The 17,500-nt window shown below is 39.9% G+C and overlaps 1 protein-coding gene across 1 annotated transcript in view; it reads right to left on the reverse strand.

Moving 5' to 3' along the window:
* Window positions 1-1,630: 1,630 nt before the first annotated feature.
* vps45 (vacuolar protein sorting 45 homolog) overlaps window positions 1,631-17,500 on the reverse strand; it is a 55,250-nt gene continuing 39,380 nt past the window's right edge. The window contains exons 14-15 of the mRNA XM_062964855.1: window positions 15,418-15,549; window positions 1,631-2,034 (exon numbers count right to left, since the gene is read on the reverse strand). Coding sequence (XP_062820925.1) covers window positions 1,941-2,034; window positions 15,418-15,549 — 226 coding nt within the window. The 3' untranslated portion in view covers window positions 1,631-1,940. The remainder of the gene's footprint in view (window positions 2,035-15,417; window positions 15,550-17,500) is intronic.

Genomic DNA, 17,500 nt, shown 5'->3' on the forward strand with positions numbered 1-17,500 from the left:
GCATCAGTAGGTTAAATGTTTTTGAATATTTACATAAAGCTCAAATGTAAGATAAGACTCTCCGACTCTGATCAAATCATTCTCATCTTCTTCAATGTAAATGTGCTTATGTATCCTTTTAACAATAATAGAGTAAAATAATACATGTAATAATAATAATAATAAATACAGGAAAATAATACTTGTAATAATAAATAGAGTAAAATAATAAATAAGATCAGAATGAAATAATAAATGTATTAATAATAATAATAAAGTAAAATAAATGTAATACAGTAGAGTCTCACTTATCCAACACTCGCTTATCCAATGTTCTGGATTATCCAACGCATTTTTGTAGTCAATGTTTTCAATATATCATGATATTTTGGTGCTAAATTCATAAATACAGTAATTACTACATAGCATTACTGCGTATTGAACTACTTTTTCTGCCAAATTTGTTGTCTAACATGATGTTTTGGTGCTTCATTTGTAAAATAATAACCTAATTTGATGTTTAATAGGCTTTCCCTTAATGCCTCCGTATTATCCAACATATTCGCTTATCCAACATTCTGCCGGCCCGTTTATGTTGGATAAGTGAGACTCTACTGTAGTAGCAATAATAATAGAGAAAAATAGTAAATGTAATACTACTACTATTCTAATCTTCTTCAATGTAAATGTGCTTATGTATCCTTTTAACAATAATAGAGTAAAATAATACATGTAATAATAATAATAATAATAATAATAATAATAATAATAATAATAAATACAGGAAAATAATACATGTAATAATAAATAGAGTAAAATAATAAATATAATAATTTATTTCAGAATGAAATAATAAATGTATTAATAATAATAATAATAATAATAATAATAATAATAATAATAATAATAGAGTAAAATAAATGTAATAATACCAATAATAATAGAGAAAAATAATAAATGTACCATATATTTTCGAGTATAAGCTGACCCAAATATAAGCCACCCGAGTATAAGCCGAGGGGGGCTTTTTCAGTCTTAAAAAAAGGGCTGAAAAACTAGGCTTATACTCGAGTACAGTAGAGTCTCACTTATCCAACGTACTGGATTATCTGCATTTTTGTAGTCAATGTTTTCAATATATCATGATATTTTGGTGCTAAATTCATTAATACAGTAATTACTACATAGCATTACTGCATACTGAACTACTTTTTCTGTCAAATTTGTAGTATAACATGATGTTTTGGTGCTTAATTTGTAAAATCATAACCTAATTTGATGTTTAATAGGCTTCTCCTTAATCTCTCCTTATTATCCAACATATTCACTTATCCAACGTTCTACCGGCCCGTTTATGTTGGATAAGTGAGACTCTACTGTAGAAGCAACAATAATAGAGAAAAATAATAAATGTAATGATACCAATAATAATAGAGAAAAATAATAAATGTACCATATATTTTCGAGTATAAGCTGACCCAAATATAAGCCACCTGAGTATAAGCCGAGGGGGGCTTTTTCAGTCTTAAAAAAAGGGCTGAAAAACTAGGCTTATACTCGAGTATATACGGTAATTTTATTATCAACCATTACAAACTTTACCTTTCTGCTCACCATTACAATTAAAAAAAGAGGGGAAAAAGTTCTGCCATTTTAATGCAAATTTGTTTGTTTATTTGGAGGAATTAATAACAATGCCTGGAATTAAGACGACCACAGAGTTTGGGGAATAAGTCATTTAATCTCAGAAAAACGGGATTCACGGAGCGAATGTTTCCGGGCGCCTCCGTTTCCTCTCCTTCCACAATGATGATGATTATATTATATCTATTTTAATTTTTTAAGGAGCAATAAATGTGTCCAGCAATGGGTTTACGACGGAGGGAGACACGATCAATGTCCAGAAATTCAGCGGGAAAATGATAGAACAAGGGATATATACAGTCGGGATAATGGACGGGTCAGTTTATCCTCCGCGTTGTTGTCCTTGCTGTCATTTGAACCGTTTCCGGACCTCGGCCTCGGAATCCGGACGACGAAACTTCTTCCAGGAAACTGCGGAAAAGGAGATAATAAATTCTAGAGTGAAAGGGACCCACAAAGGCCATCCAGTCCAACCCCATTTTGCCATTAAGGCACCATCAAAGCCTTCCCGACAGATGGCCACCCAGCCTCATTGAATCATAGAATCCTAGAGTTGGAAAGGACCCCTAAAGGGCATCCAGCCCAACACCATCCAAGCCCTCCCGACAGATGGCCATCCAGCCTCTGAATAATAGAATCCTAGTGTTGAAAGAGACCCCCAAAGGCCATTCAGTCCAACCTCATTTTTCCATAAAGGCACCATCCAAGCCCTCCCAACAGATGGACATCCAGCCTCATTGAATCATAGAATCCTAGAGTTGGAAGGGACCCCTAAAGGGCATCCAGCCCAACACCATCCAAGCCCTCCCGACAGATGGCCATCCAGCCTCTGAATAATAGAATCCTAGTGTTGAAAGAGACCCCCAAAGGCCATCCAGTCCAACCCCATTTTTCCATAAAGGCACCATCAAAGCCCTCCCGACAGATGACCATTCAGCCTCTGAATTACAGAATCCTAGAGTTGGAAGGGACCCTAAAGGACATCCAGTCCAACCCCATTTGCCACAAATTGACCTTCAAAGCCCTCCCGATAGAGGGCCATCCAACCTCTGAATCATAGAATAGTAGAGTTGAAAGAGACCCCTAAAGGCGATCCAGTCCAACCCCATTCTACCAGGAAGGAATACTCCATTAAAGCCCTCCCGACAGATGGCCAGCCAGCCAGTGCTTAATAATAATAATAATAACAAGAAAAAGAATACAGTCCTAGAGTTCGAAGAGAGCCCCAAGGGCCATCCAGTCTAACACATTTTCTGCCAAGCAGGAAAGGCACAATCAAAGCCCTCCAGACAGATGGCCAGCCAGCCAGTGCTTAATAATAATAATAATAATAATAATAATAATAATAATAATAATAGAGTTCAAAGAGACCCTCAAGGGCCATCCAGTCCAACCCACTTTCTGCCAAGCAGGAACGGCACAATCAAAGCCCTCCAGACAGATGGCCAGCCAGCCAGTGCTTAATAACATTAATAATAATAATAATAATAATAATAATAATAATAATAAGAGTCCTAGAGTTCGAAGAGACCCTTGCAATATAGTTGTATAATATAATATATTGTATGTATATATACTTGTAAACTGCCCTGAATCCCCTTCGGGGTGAGAAGGGCGGGATATAAATGTCGCTAATAAATAAATGAATAACGGCACATCAAAGCCCTCCCGACAGATGGACATACAGCCTTATTGAATCATAGAATCCTAGGTTTGGAAGGGACCACTAAAGGCCATCCAGTCCAACCCTATTTTCCCACAAAGACACAATCAAAGCCCTCCCGACAGATGGCCACCCAACCTCATTGAATCACAGAATTCTAGAGTTGGAAGGAACCCCTAAAGGGCATCCAGTCCAACACCATCCAAGCCCTCCCGACAGATGGCCATCCAGCCTCTGAATAATCGAATCCTAGTGTTGAAAGAGACCCCCAAAGGCCATCCAGTCCAAGCCTATTATGCCATAAAGGCACCATCCAAGCCCTCCCAACAGATGGCCATCCAGCCTCTGAATAATCAAATCCTAGTATTGAAAGAGACCCCCAAAGGCCATCCAGTCCAACCCCATTTTGCCATTAAGGCACCATCAAAGCCCTCCCCACAGATGGCCATGCAGCCTCATTGAATCATAGAATCCTAGAGTTGGAAAGGACCCCTAAAGGGCATCCAGTCCAACACCATCCAAGCCCTCCCGACAGATGGCCATCCAGCCTCTGAATAATCGAATCCTAGTGTTGAAAGAGACCCCCAAAGGCCATCCAGTCCAACCCATTTTCTGCCAAACAGGAAAGGCACAATCAAAGCCCTCCAGACAGATGGCCAGCCAGCCAGTGCTTAATAATAAGAATAATAAGAATAAGAATAGAGTCCTAGAGTTTGAAGAGACCCCCAAGGGCCATCCAGTCCATCTCACCCTTCAGGGTGAGAAGGGCGGGATATAAATGTCGCTAATAAATAAATAAATGAATAAAGCCCTCCCGACAGATGGACATACAGCCTTATTGAATCATAGAATCCTAGGTTTAGAAGGGACCACTAAAGGCCATCCAGTCCAACCCTATTTTCCCACAAAGACACAATCAAAGCCCTCCCGACAAATGGCCACCCAACCTCATTGAATCACAGAATTCTAGAGTTGGAAGGAACCCCTAAAGGGCATCCAGTCCAACCCCATTTTGCCATAAAGGCACCGTCCAAACCTTCTCGACAGATGGCCATGCAGCCTCACTGCATCATAGATTCCTAGTTGGAAGAGACTGCTAAAGGGCATCTAGTCTAACCTTAATTTGCCTTAAAGACACCATCAAAGCCCTCCCGACAGATGGCCATCCAGCCTCTGCTTAAAGACCTCCAGAGAAGGAGACTCCATAACTACTAATACTACTACTACTGCTACAACTATTGAATCCTAGAGAAGGAAAAGACTCCAAGGGTCATCTAATCCAAGCTCCATCAAAACCCTCCCGACAGACGGCCATTCAACCTCCAGAGGAGACTCCGTCTATTCCATTCCTATGACAGGCTGGATGGGCATCTGTCAGGATGGATTCGATTGTGTCTTTCTGCATAGCCTAATAGGGTTGGACTGGATGGCCTTTGGGGGTCTCTCCCAACTTTACAGCGCTATGATTATATACAGGTTTGGTTTTGTTTGTTTTTTTGCTCCAGATGGAACCCAGGAGGCCTGTAACGTGACTCGGTGTCTCTCCGTGAAGAAAGGCCTGCTTTGGGGACACCCGAGTCCCCTGGCGCTTTGCAGAGAAGCCCCCATCAAACATTCATAAAGGTATCCGGTGGAACAGCCAGGAAGCAGCCCTTTCTCTCCTCTTTCTCTCTTTCCGGCCTGCAAACCCATTAGCAGCCCTTTCTCCCAGTCGAAATTACTATTTCGGCCGTCATGAGGACCAGACACTTGATCTAGATATTAAAAACAAAAGGAGCCGGACTACTAAAGAAGGGGAAACTTTACAAAACTATAAACACCTTCGTTGTTTGAAGAATAATGGTATCTTAGAGTCCCCCAAAGGCCACCCAGTCCAATAATGGAAGGCACCATCAAAGCCCTCCCGACAGATGGCCATCCAGCCACTGAATGATAGAATCCTTGAATTGGAAGAGACCCCAAGAGCCATCCAGTCCAACCCTTTCTCTATACAGGAAGACACCATGAAGGCCCTCCCAACAGATGGCCATCCAGCCTTTGAATCATAGAATCCTAGTCGGAAGAGACCCCCAAAGGCCATCCAGTCCAATAATGGAAGGCACCATCAAAGCCTTCCCGACAGATAGCCATCCAGCCTCTGAATCATAGAAACCAGTCCAATAATGGAAGGCATCATCAAAGCCCTCCTGACAGATGGCCATCCAGCCTTTGAATCATAGAATCCTAGAGTCGGAAGAGACCCCCAAAGGCCATCCAGTCCAATAATGGAAGGCACAATCAAAGCCTTCCTGACGGATGGCCATCCAGCCTCTGAATCATAGAAACCAGTCCAATAATGGAAGGCACCATCAAAGCCTTCCCGACAGATGGCCATCCAGCCTCTGAATCCTAGAATCGGAAGAGACCCCCAAAGGCCATCCAGTCCAATAATGGAAGGCACCATCAAAGCCTTCCTGACAGATGGCCATCCAGCCTCTGAATCATAGAAACCAGTCCAATAAGGGAAGGCATCATCAAAGCCCTCTCGACAGATGTCCATCCAGCCTTTGAATCATAGAATCCTAGTCAGAAGAGACCCCCAAAGGCCATCCAATAATGGAAGACACCATCAAAGCCCTCCCGACAGAGCCATTCAGCCTCCGAATCATAGAATCCTAGAGCCAGAAGAGACCCCAAAGGCCATCCAGTCCAATAATGGAAGGCACCATCAAAGCCCTCCCGACAGATGGCCATCCAGCCTCTGAATCATAGAATCCTAGTCGGAAGAGACCCCCAAAGACCATCCAGTCCAATGATGGGAGGCACCATCAAAGCCTTCCCGACAGATGTCCATCCAGCCTCTGAATCAGAGAATCCTAGAGTCGGAAGGGACCCCAAAGGCTATCCAGTCCAATAAAGGAAGGCACCATCAAAGTTTTTCTGACAGATGGCCATCCAGCCTCTGAATCCTAGAATCGGAAGAGACCCCCAAAGGCCATCCAGTCCAACCCCTTTGACCGTAACAGAAAACACCATCAAAGCCTTCCCGACAGATGGCCATCCAGCCTCTACATAGAAAACGCCAGAGAAGGAGACTCTGGCACCACCTTAACTGCAATGGCTCATTTATCATCATCATCATTACTATTTGAAGTGAAAAGGGCTAGATGCTATTATTATTATTATTATTTTCCTCATCATTATCATCATCATCTTTTCAAACTGAAAAGTACCGTCTCTTCTTGTTGTGATTGCGATGGGATCCAGGGATTTGTAGTTTGGCCGAGTGGGAAAAAGGTCTTGGGGACTACATCTCCCATAGCATCAAACTGCATTAATTCTACAATATGGGTGTGCAAAGATTGGAAGGAGATTATTGTTATTCGGAGTCCCTACACTGTAGGATGAATGCATTCACTGCCATGGCTCAATGCAATGGAATCCCGGGACTTGTAGTTTTTACAAGGTCCTTAGCCTTCTATAACTCCCAGGATTCCATCCCCTTGATGCACTGATCCATCACCTTGATACATTGATTTGTAGTTTAGCCGAGTGGGCAAAAAGACCTTGGGGAAACTACAGCTCCCAGGATTCCATTGCATTGAGCCCCGGCAGTGAATGCATTCATTCTACAATGCAAGGACTCCGAATAATAATAATAATAATAATTTTCATTATTGCCATGATCCCTCTGTCAACAATCTCACAAAAAACAAATCTTGGCTATCAAACATCTAAGAAATTTCACAAAATTTCACATCTGATATACATGGATGACCTGAAGCTGTATGGGAAAACGGAAACTGAAATCCAGTCTCTGACCAACACTGTCCGAATTTTTAGCACTGATATCAGCATGGAGTTTGGTTTGGACAAATGTTTGACAGTGGCATTGAAGAAGGGAAAAATCATTGAAAATGAGGGCATAAATATGCCTAACGGCCAAACAATAAAGTGTCACCAGCCAGAGGCCTATAAATATCTGGGCATATTACAGCTGGACAACATCAAGCATGAACATGTGAAGACTGTGGTCAGCAAAGAATACACACAAAGGGTCAGAAAAATTCTCAAAAGCAAGCTCAATGGAGGCAACACCATCAAGGCCATAAACACCTGGGCCATACCTGTCATAAGATATACTGCTGGCATTATAAATTGGACACAAGTGGAACTGGACAATTTGGACAGAAAAACAAGAAAACACATGACCATTCCTCATTCACTGCACCCTCGCAGTGATATTGACCGGCTGTATCTGCCTAGAAGATCAGGGGCAGAGGACTCTTAAAAGTCAAACAAGCCGACAAAGAAGAAGAACATGCCCTGGCAGAAGATGGAAAGCAAAGTGAAGAACCTGCTTTGATTGAAGTCAAAAATCAGAAACTCCTCAAAGCACAGCAGACAAAAAACCAGTACAAGAAAACCGCACTACAAACTAGAGTTGACAGCTAGCACAACAAAACATTGCATGGAAAGTTCCTTGACAAAATTGAAGGAAAAGCTGATAAGGAGAAGACCTGGCTTTGGCTCACGAATGGGACCCTGAAGAAGGAGACAGAAGGCCTGATCCTTGCAGCCCAGGAGCAAGACATCAGGACAAAGGCCATTAAGGCCAAGATCGAAAAATCAGCTGATGACCCAAAATGCAGACTGTGCAAGGAAGCTGACGAAACCATGGATCATCTCCTCAGCTGCTATAAGAAAATTGCACAGACAGACTACAAACAGAGGCACAACTATGTGGCCCAAATGATTCATTGGAACTTATGCCTCAAGGACCACCTCCCAGCAGCAAAGAACTGGTGGGATCACAAACCTGCAAAAGTATTGGAAAATGAGCACACAAAGATACTGTGGGACTTCCGAATCCAGACTGACAAAGTTCTGGAACACAACACACCAGACATCACAGTTGTGGAAAAGAAAAAGGTTTGGATCATGGATGTCGCCATCCCAGGTGACAGTCGCATTGACGAAAAACAACAGGAAAAACTCAGCCGCTATCAGGACCTCAAGATTGAACTTCCAAGACTCTGGCGGAAACCAGTGCAAGTGGTCCCAGTGGTGATGGGCACATTGGGTGCCGTGCCAAAAGATCTCAGCCGGCATTTGGAAACAATAGACATTGACAAAATCACGATCTGCCAGCTGCAAAAGGCCACCCGACTGGGATCTGCACGCATCATCCGAAAATACATCACACAGTCCTAGACACTTGGGAAGTGTTTGACTTGTGATTTTGTGATATGAAATCCAGCATATCTATCTTGTTTGCTGTGTCATACAATAATAATAATAATAATAATAATAATAATAATAATAGAAAATCCAGCATATCTATTTTGTTTGCTGTGTCATACAATATAATAATAATAATAATAATAATAATAATAATAATAATAATAATAATAAGAAATACAGCATGTCTATCTTGTTTGCTGTGTCATAATAAAATAATAATAGAAAATCCAGCATATCTATCTTGTTTGCTGTGTCATACAATAAAATAATAATTATAATAATAATAATAATACGAAATCCAGCATGTCTATCTTGTTTGCTGTGTCATACAATAAAATAATAATAATAATAATAATAATACGAAATCCAGCGTATCTATCTTGTTTGCTGTGTCATAATAAAATAATAATAGTAATAATAATACAAAATCCAGCATATCTATCTTGTTTGCTGTGTCATACAATGTTGTTGTGTCAATAATAATAATAATAATAATAATAATAATAATAATAATAATCTCCTTCCGGTCTTTGCACACCCATATTGCAGAATGAATGCAGTTTGATGCTATGGGAGCTCTAGTTTTACAAAGTCCTTAGCCTTCTATAACTCCCGGGATTCAATCACCTAGATGCATTGATCTGACAGTGGAGTTGCATCTTTTCCTTTGCAAACAGTGTAATGTTTGTTTTGTTTTATGCCCTCCTCCCTTTCAGGCAACGCACAGCTGTTTGGATCTCGCCTTGCAAAACATCTGGATAATGGAAAATCCCCTTGTTTAATTTCTGCGATAAACCTAATCTCAATGGGAAAAGCCGCCGATTGCCAAAAAATAAATAATACGCATTCCTTCCCGCCCTCCTTTTGCACTGCAACTCCCAGGACGGAATCCATACAAAGAAGAGCAAAGGTGGAAATTGATAGAAAAGAACTTGGGTCCACAGTGCTGTCTGGATGTAGGTGAACTACAACTCCCCCAAATCAAGGTGAATTTTCCCCAAAGAACTCCAGTATTTTTTTTGCTAGTCATGTGGGCTCTGTAGACACCTCCAAGGTCATGTCGCCAACATCACTGCATGGATCACTGTGACCTTCCCGCTAGAGCAGTACTTATTAATCTACTCACATTTGCATGTTTTCAAACTGCTAGGTTGGCAGAAGCTGGGGCTCACGGCAGGAACTCACTCTGCTCCCCGAATTCAAACCAGTGACATTTCAATCAGCAAGTTTAGCAGCTCAGGAGTTTAACACATTATGCCATCAGGGGCTTGTATAGATTATTACATCATCATCATCATCATCATCATCATCATCATCATCATCATCATCATTTTGTTATTATTAATATATATATATATATACACACACACACACACACATACACACACACACACACACACACACACACAGTAGAGTCTCACTTATCCAACACTTGCTTATCCAACGTTCTGGATTATCCAACGCATTTTTGTAGTCAATGTTTTAAATATATCGTGATATTTTGGTGCTAAATTCGTAAATACAGTAATTACTACATAGCAATACTGTGTATTGAACTACTTTTCCTGTCAAATTTGTTGTATAACATGATGTTTTGGTGCTTAATTTTTAAAATCATAACCTAATTTGATATTTAATAGGCTTTTCCTTAATCCCTCCTTATTATCCAACATATTCGCTTATCCAATGTTCAGCCGGCCTGTTTACGTTGGATAAGTGAGACTCTACTGTGTGTGTGTATATATATATATTTGTTATTATTAATATATTATAAATTATTATATTTTTATTACTATATTATTATTATTATTATTATTATTATTACTATTATTATTATTATATTGTTATTTTAATATATTATATATATAGTAGTACTAGCTGTGCCCGGCCACGCGTTGCTGTGGCTAAGTTTGGTGGTATGGAAAATAAAGTGTTGAGGAATTGGTGGTAGTTAGTATACATTATGTTCTAAAGTATGTGAATACACAATATTTCTGGTTGTTCCTTGTTTTGTCTGCTGGAAGCAAGTAGTAAAAATGGTCAGAAGCTTTATTATTATTATAACCCAAAAAAAGATTGGAACCCAATCTGGGGCCTATCAATCTCTCCCAAGGAGCCTTCAGTGCATTTCCTGCCTTGATGCACGACTCGAACCCGGGTCTCCCAACAGCAGTGGCTCAGCAACATCTGGGCAAATAATGCTACCATATATCCCCTCCTGTTTGCAATAATCCAGAATAATTCCTACGCAGGGAATTTACTCATCCGAGCGCCGATTGTTATTTTAAGCAATTATCATCAAGATTGGGGGACTAAACAGGCTTTAGGGCCGAGGAGATCCGTTTAATGCGAGCCGGGTTCGGGGCGGAGAGGGAAAATCCGAGCTAATTTTCTCCAGCATTTGGGTTATTTATTTTATATATATATATATATACTCAAAATGTGGGTTAATACAGACTTGCCTTTCTAACCCACTTTCGGGAAGATGGATTGTAGGGCAGGAGTGTCATTATTTGCTGCTTCATTAAAAATATATATTACTACAAAGAAATGGTAATTATCTCCCCGAACTGCGATCCTTTACGGGGCAATTTTAAAAACCTACTAATTCTGTGGTTTGACAAGAAGCGATGCTACTTATCCGTTTAAGCCGACAGCAAAATCCTCTTTTTTCCCCCTCCCAAAATGACAGAAGCGAATACAACCATGTCTGCACCCCTTGCAAACCTGTCCCATTATTACTATTATTATTATTATTATTATTATTATTATTATTATTATTATTACCACCATCATCATCATCATTAAAAAAAAATTTTTTTTGCTACTATATATTAATAATGATTGCTATCTACTACTATTATTGTCTGGATACTAATAATTATTATAGATTATTATCATTATTTACTATAATAAATAGCAATATATATTATTAATAAGTATTAATATTTAATAATAATAATAATACTTTATTCTTATATCCCGCCCCATCTTAGGGCAGCTTACAAAGGGACCATGCCCAAACAATATAAAAATACAACAGTAAAAACAAATCCAAACACAGCAATAAATGCATTAAAAAAAATCATACAACAACAACAATTTGCTATTATCATCATTATTATTCCTTGTTCCACAATTGGAATTTTTCTGTACTACATTTTTAGTACTACGACTACTGTTTGCATATTAATACAGTAGAGTCTCACTTATCCAACACTTGCTTATCCAACATTCTGGATTATCTAACACATTTTTGTAGTCAATGTTTTTAATACATCATGATATTTTGGTGCTAAATTCATAAATACAGTAATTACTACATAGCATTACTGTGTATTGAACTACTTTTTCTGTCAAATTTGTTGTATAACATGATGTTTTGGTGCTTAATTTGTGAAATCATAACCTAATTTGATGTTATAAATAAATATAAATAATTTAATAAATATAATCTACTTAATGTAATATTATAAATATTTTTTTGTGTGTCAGGAGCGGCTTGAGAAACTGCAAGTCGCTTCTGGTGTGAGAGAATTGGCTGTCTGCAAGGATGTTGCCCAGGGGACACCTGGATGCTTAATTTGTAAAATCATAACCTAATTTGGTGTTTAATAGGCTTTTCCTTAATCCCTCCTTATTATTCAACATATTCGCTTATCCAAGGTTCTGTCGGCCCGTTTAGCTTGGACAAGTGAGACACTATTGTAATTATTATACATTATTATCTTATTATTTACTACGAATAGCAACAATATATATTATTAATAAGTATTAATATTTGCTATTGCCATTATTAATACTCCCTGTTCCACAGTTGGAATTTTTCCGCCATAATCTGGAAATGGGTGTCCAATAAAAAACATTTTTGGACTTTAAACATATTGTGCCGTATCTGTTGTCAGCCACCGATATTGAGATAAATAAATCTCCCGTAACCCTTTCCTATTATTTTCTATGGCACACAGCAAACAGAGGAATTGATCAACAACTGAACATACTATAGAGCAGGGGTCCCCAAACTAAGGCCCGGGGGCCGGATGCGGCCCTCCGAGGTCATTTACCTGGCCCCCGCCCTCAGTTTTATAATATAATATATTGTATATACATATAATATTGATAATAATATTATAATGTAATACAATATAACACTAATAATAATACCATATAATAATATTAATTATATATTCTATATTACGTATAATATTACTAATAATATTACAGTATAGTGGTATAGTTCAGTAAAGTAATATATAGCTAATATTGTGCTATGCTAATAATATAATATATTGTATGTACATATAATTTGTAAGCCACTCTGAGTCCCCTTTGGGGTGAGAAGGGTGTGATACAAATGTTGTAAATAAATGCAATAAATAAATAAATAAATAAATAATACATTTTAGACTTAGGCTCGCCTAAAGTCTGAAATGACTTGAAGTCACACAACAACAACAACAACAACAACAACAACAACAACAACAACAACAACAACCCTAATTAACTTGACTATCTCATTGGCCAGAAGCAGAAGCACCCTTCCCATTGAAATCCTGATCAATGTATGTTGGTTAAAATTATTTTTATTTTTAAATATTGTATTGTTCTTTCATTGTTCTTGTTGTTGTTGGTTTTTTGCACTACAAATAAGACATGTGCAGTGTGCATCAGAATTTGTATTTTTTTTCTTTTTTTATAATTAATTTTTATTGAGAGGTTTCCGAGCAACTCCATACATTTCTTATAACAAAAATTCTCATTTCTCGATACAATAAAACACATATAAGACAACAAGGGTAACTGAGGTTTTTTTTTCAAATGATAATCCGGCCCCTCAACAGTCTGAAGGATTGTGGACCGGCCCTCGGCTTAAAAAGTTTGGGGACCCCTGCTATAGAGGTTTGGGGAGAATTCATCATTATTTATAGGAGTTGTAGGGACCGGGATGTATAGTTCACTTGCAATCTAAGGGCACTCTGAGCTCCACCAACGATGGACGTGGACCAAACTTGGCACACAGAACCCACATGACCAAGAAAAAATACTGGAGGTCTTTGGAGGGATTTAGAGGAGTTGTAGTTCACCTACATCCAGAGCGGACTATGAACTATGGATCTGGACCAAACTTGGCATGCAGACCCAATATGCCCACATTTGAATACTGGTAGATTTTGAAGGGAATTGGCCTGGACATTTTGGAGTTGTAGGTACTGGGATGTATAGTTCACCTGCAATCCATGAGCACTCTGAGATCCACCAAAGATAGAATTGGACCAAACTTGGCACACAGAACCCCCATGACCAGCAAAAAAATACTGGAGGTCTTAGGGGGAAATTCACCTTGATTTGGGGGAGTTGTAGTTCACCTACATCCAGACAGCACTGTGAACCCAAACACCGATGGATCTGGACCAAACTTGGCACACAGACCTGATGTCAAAATTTGATTACTGGACGGGTTTGGGTTAGGGGTAGGGAACTGGCCTTCCTTTCTGGGAGTTGTAGTTCACCTATATCCAGAGAGCTCTGTCAACCCAAACACTGACAGATCTGGACCCAACTTGGCACACAGACCTGATAGGCCAGAATTTGATGACTGGGATGGCGGGGTTTGGGGGAACTTCCTTTCTGGGAGTTGTAGTTCACCCACAACTAGGGAAACTATGACCTCCACCCATGATAGACTTGGACCAAACATGGCATGCAGAACCTGCAACAACTAACTCAACCTGTGGCGCAGCTGGCTAGTAACCAGCTGCAATAAATCACTACTGACTGGGTCGGGTTAAGCCCCCGACCATTAAATAGCCCGGCTTGCTGTTGACCTATGCAGCCCCGAAAGACAGTTGCAGCTGTCAATTAGGGAAATTTAGGTACGCTTTATGTGGGGAGGCTAATTTAACTAATTTACAACATCATAAAACTGCCAGCAAAACACGAGGAAAGGAATGAGGAAGTACAGCCACTAGTGGACAGTGAAGCAACAGCTCCCCCTGTGGCCGGAATCGTGAAGCTGGAAAAAAATGTTAAATGCCTCTGTGTCTGTCTATATATGTTGTTTGTCCGTTGGCATTGAATGTTTGCCATATATGTGTTCATTGTAATCCGCCCTGAGTCCCCTTCGGGGTGAGAATGAAGGGCGGAATATAAATACTGTAAATAAATAAAATAAATAAACCTACTGAAGGGGTTCGAGGGGACTGACTCACCATAATGGGAGTTGTAGTTCACCCTACAGACAGAGAGCACACTCAACCCCACCAGTGATACATCCAGAACAAACCTGCCCAACATCACAAACTTTAAGAACTGATGGGAGTTTTTTCGATTTAACCTGGCATGATGTGAGTTGTAGTTCACCCAGAACCTTATGCGTTTTGCACAATTAAAAACTGAGTTTTTCAAATAATCTGGGCTTGTACAAAGATAAATAAAGGAGGGCTTTCCCCAGGTTTTCTGCCTTGCGTGAGTTATAGTCCGCTGAAGTCCCTTTTGCTGCAGAAACATATAAAAATTCTAAAAATAATCCTTCCGTACAGGGTTCATTTCGGGACAATCGCAAGAGAAGCGAGTGAGTGAGAAAAACCCGGGAGGGACGGCTGTCGGTACTTAATCTAAAACCCGTCGCAAGGAGCATCTATCATTAATGAGGGTCTAAAAGCTCCCTGGAAAGACAGTCCAATGTTTGCAAGTTGGAAAGAGCTTGTGTTTCGCTCACTGTGTTCCATAAAAGGAAACACTGGGAAGGAAACATCAACAACAACAACACCATCGGGCCAAGAAAGATGAACAAGAAAGTCCCATTTGAAGGCTGATGAGCAAAGCCACAGCCTTCTCTTTGCTTTCCCCCTTTCCCTTTATTCTTCCTTCTCCTCCCTCCTTCTGTCTCTTATTTCTTCTCTTCCTACCTTTTGGTGTTGTGGATCGTGGTCCCGCCCAACACGATCCGAACTCCGGGCGTCGAACGGTTCAGATTGTAAACCGTCAGGGCCTCTTCGTAGGTGGCCCCGCCAATCACAAAGACGATGATGTCTTGAGGCCTGCGGTGAAAAATATAGAAATATATTAATCCTTGAGCAGAGAAGTCATAAAGATAGATGGGTGGGTGGATGGATGGATGGATGGATGGATGGATGGATGGATGGATGGATGGATAGATGAACTGATCAATATTGAGATATACTTGGATGCATCCTGGGGCAGAGAAGTAATATGGATGGATGGCTGGATGGATGGCTGGATAGATATCAAGATATACTTGGATGCATCCTTGAGCAGAGAACTCGTAGAGATGGATGGATGGATGGATGGATGGATGGATAGATAGATAGATAGATGCTTGGATGCATTCTTGAGCAGAGAAGTCATATGGATGGATGGATGGATAGATAAACTGATCAATATTGAGATATACTTGGATGCATCCTGGGGCAGAGAAGTAATATGGATGGATGGCTGGATGGATGGCTGGATAGATATCAAGATATACTTGGATGCATCCTTGAGCAGAGAACTCGTAGAGATGGATGGATGGATGGATGGATGGATGGATAGATAGATAGATAGATGCTTGGATGCATTCTTGAGCAGAGAAGTCATATGGATGGATGGATGGATAGATAAACTGATCAATATTGAGATATACTTGGATGCATCCTGGGGCAGAGAAGTAATATGGATGGATGGCTGGATGGATGGCTGGATAGATATCAAGATATACTTGGATGCATCCTTGAGCAGAGAACTCGTAGAGATGGATGGATGGATGGATGGATGGATGGATGGATAGATAGATAGATGCTTGGATGCATTCTTGAGCAGAGAAGTCATATGGATGGATGGATGGATAGATAAACTGATCAATATTGAGATATACTTGGATGCATCCTGGGGCAGAGAAGTAATACGGATGGATGGATGGATGGATATCAAGATATACTTGGATGCATCCTTGAGCAGAGAACTCATAGAGATGGATGGATGAATGGATGGATGGATGGATGGATGGATAGATAGGCAGATAGATGCTTGGATGCATCCTTGAGCAGAGAACTCATAGAGATGGATGGATGGATGGATGGATGGATGGATGGATGGATGGATGGATGATTGGATGGATGGATGGATGGATGGATGGATAGATAGATAGATAGATAGATAGATAGATAGATAGATAGATAGGCAGGCAGATAGATGCTTGGATGCATTCTTGAGCAGAGAATTCATATGGATGGATGGATGGATGGATGGATAGATAGATAAACTGATCAATATTGAGATATACTTGGATGCATCCTGGGGCAGAGAAGTAATATGGATGGATGGATGGATGGATGGATGGATGGATAGATATCTATACTTGGATGCATCCTTGAGCAGAGAACTCATAGAGATGGATGGATGGATGGATGGATGGATGAATGGATGGATAAATAGATAGATAGATAGATAGATAGATAGATAGATAGATAGATAGATAGATAGATAGGCAGATAGATGCTTGGATGCATTCTTGAGCAGAGAAGTCATATGGATGGATGGATGGATGGATGGATGGATGGATGGATGGATGGATAGATAGATAGATAGATGCTTGGATGCATTCTTGAGCAGAGAAGTCATATGGATGGATAGATAGATAGATAAACTGATCAATATTGAGATATACTTGGATGCATCCTGGGGCAGAGAAGTAATATGGATGGATGGATGGATAGATATCAAGATATACTTGGATGCATCCTTGAGCAGAGAACTCATAGAGATGGATGGATGGATAGATAGATAGATAGATAGATAGATAGGCAGATAGATGCTTGGATGCATTCTTGAGCAGAGAAGTCATATGGATGGATGGATGGATGGATGGATGGATGGATGGATGGATGGATAGATAGATAAACTGATAAATATTGAGATATACTTGGATGCATCCTGGGGCAAAGATGTAATATGGATGGATGGATGGATGGATAGATATCAAGATATACT

The sequence above is a fragment of the Anolis carolinensis genome, unplaced genomic scaffold (assembly GCF_035594765.1).
Source record: "Anolis carolinensis isolate JA03-04 unplaced genomic scaffold, rAnoCar3.1.pri scaffold_14, whole genome shotgun sequence".
Lineage (NCBI taxonomy): Eukaryota > Metazoa > Chordata > Lepidosauria > Squamata > Dactyloidae > Anolis > Anolis carolinensis.